Here is a 19,033-nt window from a genome sequence, read left to right as displayed (position 1 = left end):
TTGATGTACGGTACAACGCGCGCGGACTCCGGTGGCCTTTGCCGTCATGATAGTTAGCGAAGACCTGCATCAACTAACTTCAGAAGGACTCGTACTGGCCCCACGACAAGCTGCCAATAGATCCTGCATGGTCTCACGCGAGATTCCGCCGCCTGGTATCAGGCGAACGATCTCGTGGATGTTGATCGGCCCTGACCAGGTCTAGCTATCCCCGATGCTCGGAACAATGCTTAGCATTTTCCCCAGAAGTAGTAAGTTAGCGCACAGTCAGCGATACTTCGCTGACCTCCAGTCTAGCGCTCTTCTCCCCTGTTGCCAGCGTTTTCGTGTCCATCCCGTACAAGCCTCAAAACGCCGTTGAACCTATCACGTTGACTGAAACTCGGCTAGGTACCTGAAAATAGATGCTTGAGCTCTCGACCACACTTGTGCTGTTAGTCAATGACCGAACTACTCCACGCGCGTGCGTCTGGCTGCCAATCGCTAGGCCTTGTTCTACGATCAGTGTCTGCTCGCCTACATGTCATGCCCAAGTCATGGACTTTGGGGATGTATACGGGCACTTATCTTGACGTACTCCTGACTGTGCCACGCCAGACCGACCGGGCTAGCGCATATCGTACATGCCATTGACGGCTGGATGTAGCATGATAGTAGTATAAATGACCTTCAGCCTACTACTTCTACTCTCCAGCCAAGTCTAAGGACACTCACTCTTTGGTCAAGTCCTTCGCTACATCCATTCGTTCCGACCACACTTGTGGTCTCACAACAACCATGTTGTTCAGCTCATTGGCCTACTGGCTATCCGTCGGCTCGCTCGCTGTGGCCAGTGCTATTCCAGCTTCCTTGATTGAGAGGCAGGATGGTGCTTGCACAAACACACCGCGAACACGCCAATGTTGGAGTGCTGGATACAGCATCGCCACAGACTTTGACGCGAAAGCTCCTCCGGCTGGTACCACAGTCACTGTATGTTCACTCAGTTGAGAAGAGGTCTGTGCTAACGGGGATAGTACAATCTTGAAATCACAAATGTGACAAGACCGCACTTGGATGGCACTGCCGGGACCAGGATGTTCCAATTGATCAACGGCCAGTATCCTGGTCCAACTATCCGAGCAAAGTGGGGCGACACAATTGTGGTCAATGTTAAGAACAGCATGCGCGACAATGGAACGGGAATCCACTGGCATGGCATCCGTCAACTCAACAGCTGTCAGCACGACGGCGTACCTGGGATTACAGAATGCCCTATCGCCCCTGGCAAGACCCGCCAGTACAGATTCAAGGCAACCCAGTTCGGCACGACCTGGTACCACTCTCACTGGTCAGCCCAGTACGGTGACGGTGTGCTTGGAACTATGATCATCGATGGACCTGCCTCGGTCAACTACGACGAGGACTTGGGTGTGCTGCCAATCACAGACTACTACCACACCGAGGCGTTCACAGTGAATGAAATTGCACAGCATTCACAAAGAGGTCCCCCTCTCCCCGACAACATCCTCGTCAACGGCACGCACATCAGTGCAACCGGCGGCGGCAAGTATGCCAAGATGACCGTCACCAAGGGCAAGAAGTACCGCATCAGGATCATCAACACGTCCGTCGACAGCACATTTAGTGTGTCCCTTGATGGCCACCCCTTCACCGTCATGACCGCCGACTTCGTCCCCATCAAGCCCTACACCGCCGACCAACTCACCCTCGCCATCGGCCAGCGCTACGACGTCATGATCGAAGCCAACCAAACCGCCGCCACCAACTACTGGTTCCGCGTCGGCTACGGCACCGCCTGCGGCAACAACAACATCCTGACCTCGGGCATCCAGCTCGGCGCCATCCTCTCCTACACTGGCGCGCCCGACTCCAACCCCACCACCACGGGCGTCGCGCTGCGCACCGCCTGCGTCGACGAAGACCGCTTCAAACTGGTCCCCTTCGTGCCGAACACGGTCCCCGCCTCCGCCATCGGCACGGCGGGCAAGATTGACCTAAAGCTGCAAGCCGGCAACGTAGTGCGCTGGCTCCTGGACGGCTCGCCCATGATCGTCGACTGGAACAACCCAACCCTCGAGACGACGCTGGCGGGCTCCAACGCCTTCTACCCCAACGCCAACATCCGCGAGCTGACCACCAGCAACTGGTACATCTGGTACATCGAGTCCACGGACGTGTTCCAGCTGCCGCACCCGATCCACCTGCACGGCCACGACTTCTACGTCATCGGCGAGGGCGCGGGCCAGTGGGACGGGTCCGCCAGCAGTCTCAATCTGAATAATCCGCTGCGCCGCGACACGGCCACGATGCCGGTGGGCGGGCACCTTGTTCTCGCGTTCCCGGCGGACAATCCGGGCGCGTGGGTGGTAAGTTTGACCTCACAGATTGAAGGTCCGGTGCTAACGAGAGCAACAGATGCATTGCCATATCGCGTGGCACGCGAGCCAGGGCCTCGCGCTGCAGTTTCTGGAGCGCAAGGGCGAGATCCAGAGCGTGATTGGGAGTACGGCGGATTTCAAGACGGGGTGTGATGAGTGGGATGGGTACTGGTTCCCGGGGAATCACCCGTACAACATGACGGACTCGGGTATCTAATAGGCGGTCTGGACTGGAAGGGTTTGGGGCTGAGTGGTGGTGGTCTATGGTTCTTTCTTAAGCATATCTGTTGTAATGTTCATACCCAATCTCAAAGAGTGGAATACGTCTCGTAGTTGTGAGGTCACATGATCTGTCTGAGCATCGTTCCATCTCAACGTACGATGCAAATAGCTGGCGAGAAAATCTCCGGCGAGTCAAAAACAAGATAAAACAACTAGATGAAGCCCTGTGTAAAATCCGAAATAAACACATCAGCATCCCACCCAACCCCCTCCTCATTGGCGCACCCCCGTCCAGCGCGCATGACGCAGCGCCGCCACACGGCCCCACACCAGCACAAAAGTTCCAGCCCGGCCGCACCACGCACCACCGCACACCCGCCGCCATGCCCGCCCCGGCCGCCGTCGTCAACCTCTCGCCGGCCGAGCTGTCGTTCCTGCGCGCCGCGCTCAGCCAGGACCCGCCGCTGCGCCTCGATGTGACAAAGGGCCCGCGCGACTTCCGCGCCATGCGCGCCGAGTACGACGTCCTGCCCAGCGCCAACGGGAGCGCGCGCATTGCGCTCGAGGACGGGACTGAGGCGCTTGTTGGCGTTAAGGCGGAGGTCGAGAAGACGCTGCTGCGGCCTGTGCTGGGCGCCGAGGACGCAGATGTGGGAGATGTGGATGTGGACGCGGATATGGGTGAAGGCGATGCAGGGGACGGCGCAGGCAAGGGCCAGAACGGCTGGGTGGAGCTCAGCGTCGAGATCCCCGGGTTCCGCGACGACGACGCGCTGCCCGTGTTCCTGGCGGCGATGCTGGGCGAGTCCCTGGTTGCGAGCGGCGCGCTGAAGGACCGCTTGTACATCAACCGCCGCTTCCACTGGAAACTGTACATCGACGTACGTCGCCCTACTCCTACTACACATACCCTCTCACCCTCGCTAACACGCCGCCCAGATCCTCCTCCTCTCGCCCCCGCTCTCGTACCCCCTCGCCCTCCTCTCCATGACTACCCACCTCGCCCTCCGCACCACGGCGCTCCCCGCGCTCAAATCCGAACGCGACGAAGACCCGCTGTTCGACGACGACTGGGCCGCCGCGACGCCCCTGTACGCGGCCTCGTCCCCCTCCAAGCCCCCCGTCATCGTGCTCGCCATCGCCGTCGGCCCCAACATCATCTTCGACCCGTGCAAAGAGGAGCTCGCGGTCGCCGACTGCGTGCTAGCAGTCGCCTGCACCGTCGACGCGCCCGCCAAGTCGCCATCATCCAAGGCGAACAAGGACAAGAGCGCCAACGACGCCCACGCCCCCGCCGCCCGCATCGTGAGCATCCGCGCCATCGACCCGCCCAGCCACCTGACGCCCCCGGGCGTCGCGAACAGCATGAACACAGCGACGGGCGGCGCGGCGCCCACCGACGCCGCGCACGCGCTGACGCAGCGCGAGATGCTGGCTGCGGGCGGCGTGTGGACGCCGCCGCGGGGCGGGATGAAGCGCGGGCTGGTGGGCGCGGTGAGCCGGATGGTAGTGGAGCGGGGGGGAGTCGCGGAGGAGGTTATTGGCGCGCTGGCGGGGATTGAGGTTGGTTGAAAGGGATGTGGTAGGGAAGGAAGGCAATGCTGAATGTTCTCGAACGATGGGGCGCTGCGACGCGCCGCGGGTTTGCAGGGGAGGGATGAGAAGAGTGCGTCTGGCGGAGTGGAGAGGTTTATTGTGGACTAGTAGAGTGGCTGCACGCATGCAGGGCCGCAGGTAGAGACAGTCCTGAAGTAAAATAGACCAAGGAAACGCTTTTGGCCGCGAGGCCCCCGTCTTATTTCTTCTCATCTCCTCTCAACCATCGCAAGTCGCATAGGGCAGCATCACGCACATCAACCACGACACTCGAACACCCACACACACGACCAAGACAGCACAAATAAAATCGGCAAGAATGTACATTAGAATAGCGTGAAAAGCGTCCCCGTCTCTTATTCCCCATCCAACTCATCATCCCACCCGTCATCACACCCAACACAACCCCCGACCCAGCAGACCAAAGTCCTCCGAGCCCTCCATCGCAAACAAATCCAAACAAGCAAAGAAAGAAAGGGTATCGACAATTTCCGCCGCGAAGCGCCGGAGGGCCCCTGGCCGCCCCCCACTCTGGCTCTTAATCAGTACAGAACAAGAAAGCCCGCTAATGCTACCGAAGTAAGAAGTTCGTAATCGTACTCGATTCAAAAATAAAAAAGGAAAGTGGACATGCTGCGCTCCAGTGGTAATGCCGACGCTCGCCTCGTCTATCAGGGATTGTGGAGAACGGAGCATGTCGGAGGGTCGTTAGGTCGTGAATGAGCCGCGGTGTATGATGCATTATAGATGTTGCTTAAAGAAAATGCCGAATCTCAGATCATGGGCGTCGCCTCGGGCTTGTACACGCCCGCCTGCAGCGTCTCGGGAGGCATGTTGGCGCGCACAGCCTTGGGGTGCTTGTAGAATGCCTGCTCTTCGGCCGTGGGCGGGATCACTTGCTCCCAGGGCTGGACGGGAGGAGGCGGCGGAGGCGACATGTTGTTGAAGTAGGCGTCTAGATGATTGCCTTCGCCGGGCGAACGTGTGGTTGCGCTGCGAGCGTAGTTGTAGTCTGGGACACTCTCGTAAGGGGAGATGTTGTCTGTGCGGAGCGCTGGCGGGGAAATGTGCCCGGATCGGCTGGTGCTGCGCATGCGGTCGGTGACGCGGCGGAAGGTCGAGCCAAGGTTCTCGCTGACGCTGCCGCGGCCGCGTCGATGAGCATGAGGAGATGCGGTGGTAGGGACGTTGGTGGGGGAGACACGCTGTGGCTGCTCTTCCATACCGTAGTTGACAATACTGACGCCATTGGGAGTGCTGCCCGCGCCAACGTTGAATGGTGGTGGAGGTGGTGGCGGAGGAGGAGGCGGTGGTGCACCCAAATGTTGAAGCTGGGCGAGGACAGGCGGTGCAACATCTTCTTCTTCAAGGATGATCACCTGTGTCTCGTTGCTAACGCCGTCGATGCTGTGTCTGGCTGGAGGCGGGCTGATGCGCTTGTAGTTGGAAGGCTGCAAGATCTCCGGCGGTGAGTTCATCCGCACGTGGCCGCGGGGCGCGTTCAGAGATGGACGTCTTCCTACACCTGGAAAGGCGTTGGGTAGGAGCATCTCCTGGGGTGGTGCCGATGCTGAGCGAGGCAGGTTTGGTTGTCCGAACGTAGTCGAGGGGAGAAACGTAGTAGCTGGTAGCAAAGGACCGACGTCGTCTTCGGTCTCATGATGTTGTGCTTGCGCGTAGATCATGTTCTGCGGGATGGCCGGCACATCGGGAATGTCCTCTTCCTCTGGCTCTGTGGACATGTACCTTGGGTGTCTCATCGCTCGTGGGTTGGCCGGAAGTCCGATTGGCACAGACGGTGTTGATGTGCCCTTGGCCAAGAATCGGTTCACTGGCTTGTTGATCGGGTCCGCCGTCTGACTTCGCTGGATGGGGTCGTGATACATTGCGATCGAACTCAGCATGTCGTCTGTGTTAGAACGTCCACCAGACAGTGGCCTGAACTTGAGATCCTCGGGATGAGGAATTGACGGCGCCGAAGGACGTCGGGCCAGCGAGAGCCTGCGAGCTTCCAGTTCCTTGGCTGCGATCTCCTTCCTGGTTCGTGTGAGGGGCCGCGATCGAGGAGCGCCCCGGAGACTGGAGGAGATTGAGTCAGGGGAACCGCCGCGCACATGATTACGGTTCAGGCTCGGTCCACGGACAGCGGGTGTAGGTCTCCTGCCGGTCGAGGGCTCGCGAGGCTGACGGCTGGAACTGCGCTGGCGTGGGCGTGCTTCTACACTGTTACCGAAGTCTTCGGCTCGCATCGACTGCGGCGACTCAGGAGAGCGATCACCGCGCATGCCACTACGACCACGATCGGCGGCAGGACGGCGGCTCGAGGCTCGGCTGGCATTCCTGCTGCGTGGCTGCAAGACCGCTTCTGGAGACTCAGCACGAGACGCGGCCTTGGAAGAGGCTCGGGTCTTGCTTGTGCCATACCTCGCACGGCTGCGTGCTCTGCGGGTACTTGCAACAGATTCAGTTGCAACGGGAGAAGTCACGTCTCTGTAGAAGCGCTCGTCGTCGTACGTCTCTGTGTTCGTGGCAGCTTCCTTCATAGTGGTCACACCTGCATCTTCGTGCGACATAGGCACTGGAGAGGACGGTGATCGTTTAGCGGGTCGAATGTAACGAACATCCGATCGGCCTCGACCTTGAGAGTCATCACGAGTGCGACTTCGAGTCCTTGCTGTCCGCGAGGCGGGCCTTTCTTCATGTCTTGGGTCGGAGATTTCGCGGGTGAAGTAGTTGGCCTCGTCGAGACTGCTGATGTACTGATCAATGCTACGCGCTTTGGCGCTCTTGAGGCTCGCGTCTGTCAAGGGTGGGCTCATGTTGTTGGTGTAGTGCGTACTAGGCCCTGTCTCGACGACTGTGGTGTCCATGGCCAGGTGAAGGTCTCTCTGGTTCCGACTTCGAGAGCTAGTGCGAGAAACGGTCTTTCTCTCCTTGTATGCGTCGAAGACGCCAAGTGCTGGTGAGGGCAGATGGTCGTCGTGTTTAGGAGGCGCAAACGTGGACGCTGACAGCATGAGGTCATTGGCATTGCCCCCGGAAGTGGCTCGTCTGGTAGAGAACGGAAGAGTCTCAAACTCGCGGCCGACGTTATCAATGGCGGTTCTCGGTTTTGATTCTGCCCGCTGTCCACGATCAGGAATCGCGAGAGATGCAAGGCTCTCGTTGGTTGTCGTTGAGCGCCCAGCATCCGACCGAGATGGCATTCGCTTTCTTCCGTATGCTCCAGGAGTTGCTGTTCGTGCCGAAGAAGGCTCCAGAGATTTATCCCGAGTAGAGCTGCGACCAGTCCAGCCGTGGTGACCGACAGCTGGTGTTGTGGCGGATTCAGCAATCGGTGTAGTACCCACGGCGATCGGAGTCCGTCCATCAATATCGCTGCCGCGAACGATTTGTCTGGGCTGGGGCCCGCGAGAGAAGTCAGTAACGAGCTTCAGAGATGCCATCCTAGCAGCAACTCTGCTACTGCCTACGCTGGGAGGCGACAGCGGTGGACTAAGCTGTGAGCCTAACAGGGCTTGCTTTTGCGCAGAGAAAACGGCATCTTGCGCTCGCGGTGAGAACCACGGCTCAGTCGTCTCCAGTCCCATGCAGGAGAAACATCGGACGGCTAGCTCAGCTTTGCCCTTCGCTACCGCAACCTCTCCCCACTTTCGAACGAGGAACGACTGCCTCTGCCAGTCAGTCGGGAAGTTGAGGCAGGTGAGTAGTACCGCCTCCATGTAGTGCTTTTGTGATACATAAACCTCGATGGCGTCGTTTTGCTCGCCCAGGCCGAGGAGGATGGCGACTGCGGGATGGATGTCGCCCTTCTCGAGCAGTCGCTGGACAAATGCCTCTCCCACCTTCTTCTGTGATCCTTGACCCATGTTACTCAAAGCGAGCAACATCCAGTCAGACGAGGTCATCGACTCGGAACCAATCATGGATGCCATGACATCGGCTCCCAGATCACCCAGCCACTTCGAAAGCAGAACTGCCGCAGCTGATCCAGGCCTGTGGCGCGCAAGCTCGTCGCGGATGAGCTCATCGATGTCGTTATCCCATCCAAAGACGACCTTAAGCAGGTTTCTCCTCAGGTCATCAGGTGTACGCTCAGGACCGAGTTCAGTAGGGCGGAATGGAACATCGATGAGTCTGGCTTTAGTGAATGGAAACAGATCCATCTTCTGTGTCTTTTTCGATTCTTCTGGCTCGCGCATCACCTCCTTGCGAAGGCCTGATGAACCGTATCGCGAGGAGGCTGCAGCTGATGTTCCTGAACGGATGGACATGCTGGCCTGGGATGCGCCACCTGCGTACGATGACTCTCCCGAGGAGAAGACTGTGCCTGACGCACCGGACGCTGTGCTTCTTGACGAGCGGGCAGTGCCCCATGTAGGTCTGTCGTAACGGTAACGTGCCTGGCGTCCGCTGCCACCGGAAGATCGCGAGCTCGCCGACGCACGGCTTGACACTGGACTCAAGGGACCGACACGATCTCGACGCTCTTCCTCCAGCTCGACCAGCTCGTTTGCGATCTTTTGCAGAGGGGACATGACAGCATCTTCGTCTTCGCTCGCTTCCTCGGCGAGGAGCATTTGAGGCGCACTTTTAAGAGGGTGAGCGGTCATCGGATGCGCCGTTTGAGGCTCCTCTTCCTCCTCCTGCAGCTGAACCTGTCTCTGCTCGTCCAGTGACACTGGGGGCGATGGAGGTGTGTTTGCGGGCGCGTGCTGAACGTTAGCAACCATAGCAGGCTGACCGCTGGGGTTGAGATCGTATTGCTGGACACTGTGATTGTGACCCAGCGTGAACAGAGTCGCAGTAGGACCGTAGCTACAAATTGCTGCAACGTCTCGCGTTGTAGGAACAGTCTCATACGTGACTCTCTTAGTTCGAACATCCCAAGCGCAAGTTTGACTGACACGCACAATCAGTATCGGACATCAAAATTGAGAAAGGATACATACCCCTCTGTGTATTGCACGATTCGTCCGTTCTTTGACCACGAAAACCAGCAGGGACCGGGTTCTCTTTGGTCGGATTTGTTCAACACGCGAATCACGCAAGGTGCGTCACCGCCCTGTGAGCTTTTCGGGACACTCCATACCCTGAGGTCGCCATCTGATGCCTGTGCAGCCAGCATTTCAGACTTCTGCTTCGAAGAAGAGCCATGCCATGCCAGCTCCGCGATAGGAGAAGGCACTCTAGGAGTGGTGAGTGTGTGGATAATTGTGAATGATGGTTGCAGTGTTGCAATGAGAATTGAGCCATTGTGGTAGCTGCGTGCTGTTAGCTAAGCCTCCGCGTCTTCAGCGCGGTACCTACCCAATTGCGAACGTCCGGCAATCGGAGGCTGGTGCAAGTGCGGTTATGGGGTCGAAGATTGTTCGTGCAGATAGATGTTCGGAGGTCGAGGGCTCGAACAGAATGATGTTGCCCTGCGCATTTCCTGTTGTACCACATCAGCTCCAGCTCGGGCAGTCGCGAACCAGTGCCGCGAGACTCACCAAACGCGACATTGCCGTTTCTCATCCACGCTGCTACTCTTATTTGCTCGTACGAGGCGAAGCGCGCGACCTCGTCGCCGGTCTGCAAATCCCACACTATGGCCGTAGAACCGGTGTCATAGCTCAGAACTAACCGACCGGCTCCACGTTCGCTCACATTGTCGGTCGAAATCCACGAAACATCCTCTCTATGTCTCTCGAACCGCCGTTCTATTGCCAATGTATCGTGGTGGAGGCAGTAAATTACATTTTGCTGCGCATACAGCAAAAACGAGGCGGTTGCGGCGCATGGCTGGAACGCGAACTCGTCGTTCTGCGGCGTGATGCTCGGTGTGGGTATTTGAAACTTGACGTCTGATCGAATGGAGGAGCCCTTTGCGGAATTCGAACGCTGGCGGGCATGGCCTAAAGACATCGTGGGTCGCCTACAAGACAGTTGCTGTCAGTACGGTTGGATCCAGACATGCACGCGAGGCGCATCACGGAGGAAATAGTATCGATTAAGGATGACCAGGATTTCGGACCTGGAAAGGGGAGATATGACAGCATTTGCCAGGGGCTTCAAACTCACTGCAATGTGCGCGCTAAACAACAGTGCCGCTTTTCACAACTGCTCCACGGCGTCTCGAGGTATACTTTAGCCCCTCACGGCTTACAAGGATCGCAGCTGGCGGTTAGACAAGCACAGCATTCGACAGTTTCGGAAACGGCGCAAGCGGTACAACAAGTACATGCAGTTGAAGGGACAGACTGTCAGAGCAGGACTGCAGGAGAAAGGAAGAGCAGCCGAAGCGCGGACGAGATGTGAGGAGTTGCGCGTGGGCACTTGGGGCCTATCAAGGTCGGGCGCTTAAGAGCGCAGACGGATTGATCTTGCTCAGAATAGGTCGCAGAGCACGGTTAGAAGCGTCGAGCCAGCGATGCTTAACGAGAACATGGCAGGGGACTCTGAGGCGTTTAATGGCTGTAGACCAGCCTGCTCATTTGCTGCCCGCTGTGAAAGCTCGCAATGGACCTGGGACTCGACACACCGAGAAGAGTCATGCTGCATAGCGAGCTATGCTGGTCGCCAAGTTGGCCTCTGGAGGTGACACAGCACGTCAATGGTCCAGTTTCGCGCCGCAGAAACAGCGGTGCCTGCATGGACGCGGAGGGCAGCCTCTCAAAACGCTTCTCGACGCAGGGAACGCGGTCGCGGAAGCCTAAGGTGAGGAGGAGCAAGTGATACGGCCTGCTCATTGGGCACACTAACGTGACGGTGCAAGCCGAATCACACCTTGGACGCCCACGGCGACCCAATCGCGGCGCGCAGCGGCCCTGAAGCTACGGCCCGTTGGCAGGGATTAGCCACGCTTCACCCAGACCATGCGCAAAACTGCAGCGCCAGCGACTCGTCCCATATATCAGACGGACGCTGCGCGAAGCATCGCCATATCTCTGGTACAGTCTCTGGTGAGCATTGCACGACGGCGTCGCCCTTCGCGCTCTGCTGGAGCTTGCAGCCCAACGTGACGACGGCCGGCGGGCACTATTCACCGCCTCGGTGCGCTCCCATCCCGCCCGGGAGGCGGCCATGTAGGTTTGTGGCACCACCATCGTGACTTTGAGCAACGGCTGTTCTGTTCGATGCAATGCCACGGACCAGCCCTGTCCATGGCACACCGATACAGCAATGCCTCCCATGTCCTGGTCCCCATTGAACGGGCAACCCGACCTCACGCTGCACCCGAAGATTTGTATCGCATCGTATTGCAGCCACTAATTCACCAATCTGTCAGCACACACATATACCGTGCCCAGCCCCAGGAACCGTCCGTTGAACGGTTCACAGATGTGACGGCGTGTCTCTCATGCCACACCATGGCGCACACGAACCTCTTCTCCGCACGCCATTTCCCGCGCTGGCAGCTGCGGTAGTCAAAGCTTTGTCGATCTGCGATGCGCCGCATTTTACATTCAGGTACATGGGAGACCTTATTGCGAACCGGGGTCGACTGCAAGCATCGCTGGCCCAATCTGCGGCAGTGTGCCCTTGTTCGATCAATTATGCCTTGATGTGTTTGCTGTCAATCCCACGCCAACATTGTCACGAGAACTGCAGAAACGCAGAGGTGCCCAGCACATGTATCTGCGTGCTGTTCACAGCTCTTCACTGCAAGCGCTGGCACTAAGGAACGCCATCCCTGTTGGGCCTCACCTTCGAGGCTTCGTCCCAGCCACCAAGTCCAGTGACCGTCCGCACGCTTGCCATGTTGAGGCGATGCGAGGGAGCAGCAAAGTGTGCACATCGCGTGCTTTGTGGTTCCGACTCGCTCTCAACATGAGACAGATTCATCATTGCCAGACCGCAATTCTAACCAACGGTATCACAGAGTCTGCTGTGCCTGCCAGATGCGTGAGCTCGACATGCAAGTACAGGCTCATACGGGACAGACCCCCGCTTCCGTTCGCTTACCACAATCAGCTCTCGAAGCTTATTTTTGGCGGTGGCATTATCACCAAATCAGCCCGCTGGGAAGTCTCTTCATGCATTGATTCGAAGAAGGATCGTCCGGAGGATTGTGCTGGAGTACCTATTTTCAGAGGTGGATGATTTGGGCGGCGTATCAAGATCCTCATCCTGAGCGCACTTTATGCTCCAATATCCCGACAGCGGGGTATTATCGTCAATCATGTTAGCCCACACTGCCTCAGCGAGTGATCTCGAAGATATGATAAAAAGAGAAGATGCATGAACTGCATCATTTCCAAACAAGGGCGCCACACGTCTCAACAATCACGTCAAGTGTGACGAAGTGTGATGGAGTGCTTGGCCCAAGATCAGCACCACCATCACGAAAACAATCACCGAGGAACAGGAGAGTGGGTTATGGTAAAATATCGATAAGATGCGGGTATCTATGTAGAAGTGGGTATCATAAATGGTAAGGCGAGGCAAGCCACTGGCAAGCCTCACAAGCCTCGCTAAATGCAATCACAGCGCTGTGCAGGTAATGCGGTTCGCTTCTAGCCATGTCCGTCTGATGCGCGGAACGGGGGTATCGATGCCGATGCGAAAATGCAAAACGCCTGCAAATGCCCAAAAAAATGTCACAATGCTTTCCTCCAATAACCAGGGACTTCCATCCCTTACTCTCAAGTGATTGCTGCCGCGTGCAGAGCACGGCGGCGGTCCCGTACCCCCAGATCTTCAGGTCTGGATGCAGCCCTTGCAAAGGGCTGGATCCCTTGCGAGCGCTGCGCAGCTGGGCGCAGGCTCGAAGCGTGTCGCGGTCGCCGTTGCATGCATACTGCCAACGACGAAGCGCGAAGCTCTCGCCACCTCCCTGTGAGTGATGGGTGTGATGAGGCTGACACGAGATACTGATAAGCGTTGGAGGGAAGGATGGTGAGGATGAGTCAGACGGGGGTGATGATGTCTGCTCGTGACTCCATGTGCCACGACGCAGTGAGGCGTCGCAGCAAGATGAAGAAGCCAATCAGGCTGCGTGGGTGTCGGCTGTCCCAAAGCGGATGTGCCGATTAACTGTGGCTGGTGCTCTCGGCCACGGACATGTGAATGAGGCGCAGCATGAGGCGCTCCCACAGTGACGTAGGTGACAACCAAATGACTGGAAATTGATGTTAGTATTGCGATTTGATACATCCAGTCGCGGTAATGCTTACAGTTGTCGCAATGACGCGTCTACTCGACTTGCTCAGGGGACTCGCTAATGGGAGTCATGGGCGTCGAAGTGCGGCGCTGCTTGCCGCTGCTGCGCCTTCGCTGGGTCTTAGGCTTCTTCTGTGCGTACAGAGGAGGCAACACTGGGAAGGCCTGGGCCATGGGAGGGACACGTGGTGGCGCTGGTGCCTTCTTCATGATGGGGCAGTACTCGTCCTCGAAGTCCTCACCGAAGAGGTCCTCGTCGCTGATGTACGATGATGGGTTGCGGTACTCCAGAGAAGGACCAGTGGGCCAGGAAGGGTAGGCACATGAAGAGCCGCGGCGAGAGTTGGACTCCATGGAGTAGTTGCTGTAGAGAGAGCCGGTGGGCGAAGCCATGTTCCTGGGTGAGATGCTGATGGGAATGGACTTGGATGGCGATGAGCCGGGTGAAGCTTCGAAATGCATGTTGAGTATGTGGATGTTTGGATAGCGTACGGGGTGGGTCGGTGCTTGTATATACACAACGGTCGGGCTTTGTCGGCCGTAAACAGTTTTGCTCGGATCGTGGTGTTCGCGTTAGTTTAGCGCCGCGGCAAGTCGACCGAGGCGAAAACGGCCGGTGATGTATGACGGTGGGATGTCGGGTGGATGAAAACAAGGTTGCGCGATTCAGCTCCGTATTGGGTGGAGGTTCGTGTCGAGGCTACCGGGTCTGGGGATGTAGTCGAAATTCAGTGGACTCAAGATCCAAGGGGCAATGCCGTGCTTTAATGCCTGGGGAAGTGTTCCGGGCTCAGGAGTCGAGTCAGAAGCAAAGTGCGACTTGTGTCTCGACAAGGAGATCAGATGGTCTGGACGTGGGATGCGCCCCGAGGTGACAGCTCGCGTTATATCTTCCGCTTCCGCAGACTCAGATACTGTGCACAAATGGCGGTGGGTCACCGCCTGGACTCGTTTCATGCGGCGTGGAGGGCGAGGGCCGGAGTAATTTTGCTATTGGCTCGCAGTCCGTGTCGCAATTCACCGCTGTTTACCAAAGCGGCATCCACTGCTGTCAGCCCCGTCTGCGCCGCTGCAAGTGGTCGACGACCCTGGCACCCGGGACCTACGACCGCCTTTCCTGTGCGAGGTCGCGCCCGACGCGAGCCCTGTCGTCTCGCACATGGCGCTGCCTGCGATGAGTCGTCGCAGGGCCAGCAATCAACAGTCCGTCCTGCTGGCAGCTGGACACCTCACAGCCCCCGACCACGACACCAGGACACCTCAGTCCGGCGACGCCCCTGTCGTCTGCCCCTGTTGCTAAACTTGCTTTCGCCCTTCGTGACGCCGAAAAAGCACACAGACAGAGCTGTCACAGTCACCGCACGGGTGCCGCCCCCCACGACTCACTGGCACGCCACGGCCGCTTCCGCGAAATAACTTTCCCGGATAAGCTCACTCAGTTGCTTAAAGTAGTAAAGTTCAAGCTGGAGATCATCTCGGGGGTCGGGGGAGCGCGACCCAGCGCTGCCTCCCTTCATCCAGTGCACCAAAAGCCGGACCGTAGACGTTTGCATTTCCTAATACGGTGCATTCCCTATTACGGTGCGAAAAGCCGCCGCGCCGCTACCTGTGCGCGCGGCGCCTTCCAGACGGTGCGAAGAGCCGTGAAGCTGCAAACGATGCCCAGTGCGCCCTTGACGGGGCAACCATATAGCGCAATGCGTTGCGTCTCATTTACCTTGCTGTCGCGCCATGGCCAGCAGTGCGGTGCCGCAGGGTGCGCTAGGCGGCAGAGTGAGGGTGGCCACGAAACCAACTCGTGAACTCTGTTGTAGATGCCCGCATTTGTCCCTACCGCGGCATTCTTCCGGCACTCTTCCGTGCCTCTTGCGAGTCAACTCGGGAAAACAAGATTTAACCGCGGAGTATGGGGTACGTTAGCCCCATTCACATGTCGCGATAGAAGATCTCAGGGTCCATGTGGACCAAGGCCCTCCGCTCCACCTTTGGTCTCGGGCTAGATATTATGTCGGAGTCTTCACGAGACTCCTCACGGCCGGCTCAATATGAACCTTGGTCGAGTTACATCCTGCATGTGAAGCCACGGTTGCGCCTTGGACGGTGAAGATGGAGTGGAGTAATCGCTTCATTGCACAGGCCTCGGGCTCTCGGACAACCACACGAAGTCCTCGCCAGGTGGCATGCTACGGAGTCATACGGTATTGCAGATCTCAGCCTTGTAACATCGGTCTCCGCATGCAGTTCATGCTGATGGCAGCATTCTGCAGGGCTGATTAGAGCTCAATAATGCCCGTACCACGCCGTCAGCACACCCTCTCGAGCAGCTACCGTAACGAGAGTGCGATGCACCCGTGACGTTGAAACACCGTCCTTGCTATTCTCAGCACTCCACGTTTCTGTCATCTCTGTTTCACACGACCTTCCGCATGCAGCCATGCAGGGCACAAATCTGGGGTTCATCTCCAGTCTGTGCTCGTGCATCTATAACTACTTAGACTTTGGCAAATGCACAGAAGGCTTTCTTCGTGTTCCTTCGGCGTCTCGTGCGTTTGGAAACCTTCCACGGTTTCGAGTTGAGATGTCTCGCTACGAGGTGCTCAGGGTAACAGTTCACCCTGCATCGGCCTAATCGGGTAACTGCGGCGTACCTCTACATGAGGAAGGCCAGAGCCAACTGGCCTGCGCTATGCTAGGAACTTCTCGATAGCTCAATGGCTACTGCAACCGTATGGTATTGACTTTCTGGTTCGAGTTTGGAATGCTGCTAGAAGGTGGCGTAGAAGGTTACCCCAATGCAGGGCAGCCGCATTGAGCCGTTTCAAAGACGGCCTCCAGGGGACTATCCGATGTTGACGCGCTGCAAGCACAACATTCCTCACACCGCTGCGGACCGTCTCAAGCCTTCAGGAATGCAGGCCTCCCGGTGACGAGCATGTGCAAATTTTGATTGTTTCGGTGCTTCACCAGCAACACCCATGCCTCAACATCTTCGACCCTGGTGGAAATATCGTCATTGTCGCTGTCGTGCATGAAGAGCCGCACTGCATACCCACTTTTCATCGCAGAGAAGTTTCTCAGCTCCGGTTTGTTCGCGGGCCCACCACTGCTGGCATCGAACTTGCTCCTTCAGGAAAATTTGTAGCATTTGTTATCCACCTTGACGTCAGTACCGAATTGCGAAGTTCCACACACGTGGGTCGGCAGCACCCGTTGATCAGACTTTGTGGAGAGTGGCTGCACAGTGAGATTATGTTGAGGGTTTACTTCGGTGCAGAGAAGTGGCTGGAGAGATCCGATCTTTCCGCGAAGTTTTTTGCTGCCGCTACACTTTCCCGGCCGACTGAAGTGGGGATGTAATTCCGCACTCCATGCAAAACGAAGAAAGGCCCCTCGCGAAAGCGAAGCAAAATAGAAGGGAGGTTGGGCTTCGAATTTCCGCACTGACATTGAACTACCTATTCGTCCAACTTCCCCTTCGAGTACCAATGTACTTCTAGAACACACAAAGGTCGCGGACCATTGACTTGCCTGATGGGGGAGTGCATCCGCACATTGGATCCTGTCAAACCCTGTGATCATCATTGCTGGCGCCGTACCGTCAAGTCACAAGCGATCTTCCAGAACGCCACCCTCGTGGGATGCTGACCGCGGGGTCCAGGCGCGGGATTGTCGACCTTCTCGGGGACTGTTTCTCCGGTTGTTTTAGACAGGTGGTTTAAGAAACTCCGTCCATAGCGACCAGTCTAGAAAACACCTTTGAGATGTGAACTAGATGAACCGAGTGAAATGCGGGGTTCATTCCAGCGCATTGCGACTTGACGCGGTCTCCGGGAGATTCTCTGATGAATTATCGGTGGCTTTATTGGTTCCGCGGTTTACTGCAGGACACACGTCCGATCCTCGGTGCGAGGTGCGCTTCGCGAGCCGCCGGCCAAGAATGCAACCACAGCAGTGATCTGACGGCCGACCAGTCGTGCAACACTGAGACCGGCAATGGACTGTTCGAGCTGGCCCAGGACCTGAGCGATGGAAATGCGACCCCGCGCTGACGATGTCTTGTGTCTATTGGGTCGCAGTCGGGCACAACAATGCTCACGCACAAGGCGAGTAGACACAGCTTCATCGAAGACCAACCGAAATAGGAAACTAACAACATCTGCTGCGATGCTCCAATCTTGGAGTCATACTCAACAATCCGGTCCACCGGTGTCGTAGGGCTATTGTCGAAAGCGGTGTATGCGCGCTGTGCTGTTCGCCTGGTCGCCTGGCTGCTGGCTGCACCGCATCGGCAGGCCTGCGTGCATCCGCTGCTGTACGACACAAGGCTGTCGATCCCATCGTTTCAGCTTGTCGAGACTGCAGTCGGAGATACGCTACTATCACGAGTCGGTATGAGCTGTCAGATGCAACGACCAGGCGTCACAAGCCACAGAGGAGATGACGAGAATCAGAGGGGTCGTCGGAAGGCACCTGTTCGGTGACTGCGCAAAGTTTGCTTGCCTGTCGGGCTCTGATCTCGGCACCGGGCGCGGAGAGGGATACGAGTCCACGAGAGGGAGCCAGATTTGCGTCGTCGCCAGAGAGTTTGTGCGCGGCCGCAGCGAATTGAAGCTGTCGCGATACGCCCACGCGGGGTATCAACTGCCTTTAGTCCTTCCGAGTAGACAGCCTCCACGGCTCCCCGAGTGATCAACATTCGACCTTTGTTCAGCTCTCCTCATCATCGCGTCGCGTCAACTTCCTGTCCAGCTGTTCTTGGAGCAAAGCGCGGCTGTCAAAATGATTATAGTTCGTGACGAGAATCCCCACTCATACTGACGTGCATGCGAGCATGATGTGGAAGGATCGACAAGGTGGGGGTTCACAGCCCGCAATCCCGCGGTTGCTGGAGCGCTGAGTTCTCCGTAAGGCCGTATGGTCCTGATTGAGATCGTGTTTCGGCCATTCGCCGTGCACAAGAACCTTGCCTTTCGCGCAAGCTACTCTGTACAGTAGAGCGCACCCAGTTCATCGCTAATCATTTATGTGAGTTGAAACAGTCCTGGCGTGTTCATCGCCACGTCTTTCGTCCTGCAAGTATGTGCTGCATGCGTGGCTAGTAGCCCACATGTTCGGGCAATTAAACTCGGCTATTCCCAATCGGGATTGCCGGCGTACTTTGTGGCTCAATGTTTGCTGTGTTTGTACACCACGATCTGTCTGCCCCTCCTTCAAAGTCCACTGCCGTGACATGACTTCTGATCTTATCGTCAAGTGGGAAGCACGATCACCCAAATGACAACTAGAAGCCGCTGGATCATGATTATACTTTTTAGTACCTAAGCACGACGGGTATCCCTTCAAGAGAGGGACATGATTCAGAGCAATCTGTTGGGTGAATAAGCAGGCAGGTATGTGTTCTGAGCATATCAGTATCTGTCTGTGTCTGTGATGGTGCGAAGGGGCCGACATCAAGACAGGCCTGTCAACCGCAACGCTTCGAGAACAAAAGGCTCTTCGGCGTTGGCAACAACATTCAGGACACCATACATAGGTCACGACATAGCGGCCTCGAATATCAAGAAGAGCCAAAGAGGTGGGCTCGATGCGATCCACGAGCTGCTCAGGTACATAGGCAGCAGTCCCTCAACAGGTGCTACCGATTTTCAAGATTTGAACAACAACACCGGACAAAACCCACGGTCCAGCTG

The 19,033-nt window shown here is 57.2% G+C and overlaps 6 protein-coding genes across 6 annotated transcripts; 3 read left to right on the top strand and 3 right to left on the bottom strand.

Annotated features, from left to right (window-relative positions):
• Positions 1–675: 675 nt before the first annotated feature.
• C7974DRAFT_59352 (Cupredoxin) lies at positions 676–2,627 on the top strand. Its single transcript, XM_046146922.1, has 3 exons — positions 676–972; positions 1,017–2,369; positions 2,419–2,627. Exons 1-3 carry the CDS (start codon positions 778–780, stop codon positions 2,596–2,598), a joined length of 1,728 nt encoding a protein of 575 aa, XP_045992739.1. The 5' UTR covers positions 676–777; the 3' UTR covers positions 2,599–2,627.
• A 344-nt stretch (positions 2,628–2,971) lies between these two features.
• Positions 2,972–4,287, top strand: C7974DRAFT_59301 (exoribonuclease family protein). The gene is made up of 2 exons (XM_046146920.1): positions 2,972–3,484; positions 3,543–4,287. Exons 1-2 carry the CDS (start codon positions 2,987–2,989, stop codon positions 4,173–4,175), a joined length of 1,131 nt encoding a protein of 376 aa, XP_045992738.1. The 5' UTR covers positions 2,972–2,986; the 3' UTR covers positions 4,176–4,287.
• Positions 4,288–4,781: 494 nt separating this feature from the next.
• Positions 4,782–10,255, bottom strand: C7974DRAFT_59310 (WD domain-containing protein). Its single transcript, XM_046146921.1, has 4 exons — positions 9,692–10,255; positions 9,510–9,633; positions 9,152–9,463; positions 4,782–9,101 (listed from the first exon to the last, which is right to left on the bottom strand). The coding sequence occupies exons 1-4, from the start codon at positions 10,104–10,106 to the stop codon at positions 4,973–4,975; spliced, it is 4,980 nt and encodes a 1,659-aa protein (XP_045992737.1). The 5' UTR covers positions 10,107–10,255; the 3' UTR covers positions 4,782–4,972.
• Positions 10,256–13,174: 2,919 nt separating this feature from the next.
• On the bottom strand, positions 13,175–13,951 carry C7974DRAFT_59270 (uncharacterized protein). Its single transcript, XM_046146919.1, has 2 exons — positions 13,358–13,951; positions 13,175–13,302 (listed from the first exon to the last, which is right to left on the bottom strand). The coding sequence occupies exon 1, from the start codon at positions 13,803–13,805 to the stop codon at positions 13,377–13,379; it is 429 nt and encodes a 142-aa protein (XP_045992736.1). The 5' UTR covers positions 13,806–13,951; the 3' UTR covers positions 13,175–13,302; positions 13,358–13,376.
• A 316-nt stretch (positions 13,952–14,267) lies between these two features.
• On the top strand, positions 14,268–15,145 carry C7974DRAFT_379975 (uncharacterized protein; the record flags this gene model as incomplete). Its single annotated transcript, XM_046140487.1, has 2 exons — positions 14,268–14,546; positions 14,579–15,145. The coding sequence occupies 2 exons, from the start codon at positions 14,268–14,270 to the stop codon at positions 15,143–15,145; spliced, it is 846 nt and encodes a 281-aa protein (XP_045992735.1).
• A 1,918-nt stretch (positions 15,146–17,063) lies between these two features.
• On the bottom strand, positions 17,064–17,639 carry C7974DRAFT_59247 (uncharacterized protein). The gene has a single exon (XM_046146918.1). It carries the CDS (start codon positions 17,497–17,499, stop codon positions 17,203–17,205), a length of 297 nt encoding a protein of 98 aa, XP_045992734.1. The 5' UTR covers positions 17,500–17,639; the 3' UTR covers positions 17,064–17,202.
• Positions 17,640–19,033: the final 1,394 nt, after the last annotated feature.

The sequence above is a fragment of the Boeremia exigua genome (genome assembly GCF_020726555.1).
Source record: "Boeremia exigua strain MPI-SDFR-AT-0100 chromosome Unknown C7974scaffold_12, whole genome shotgun sequence".
Classification (NCBI taxonomy): domain Eukaryota; kingdom Fungi; phylum Ascomycota; class Dothideomycetes; order Pleosporales; family Didymellaceae; genus Boeremia; species Boeremia exigua.
The sequence above is the reverse complement of the archived record's forward strand: the minus strand, read 5'-3'. Positions and strand labels throughout refer to the sequence as shown.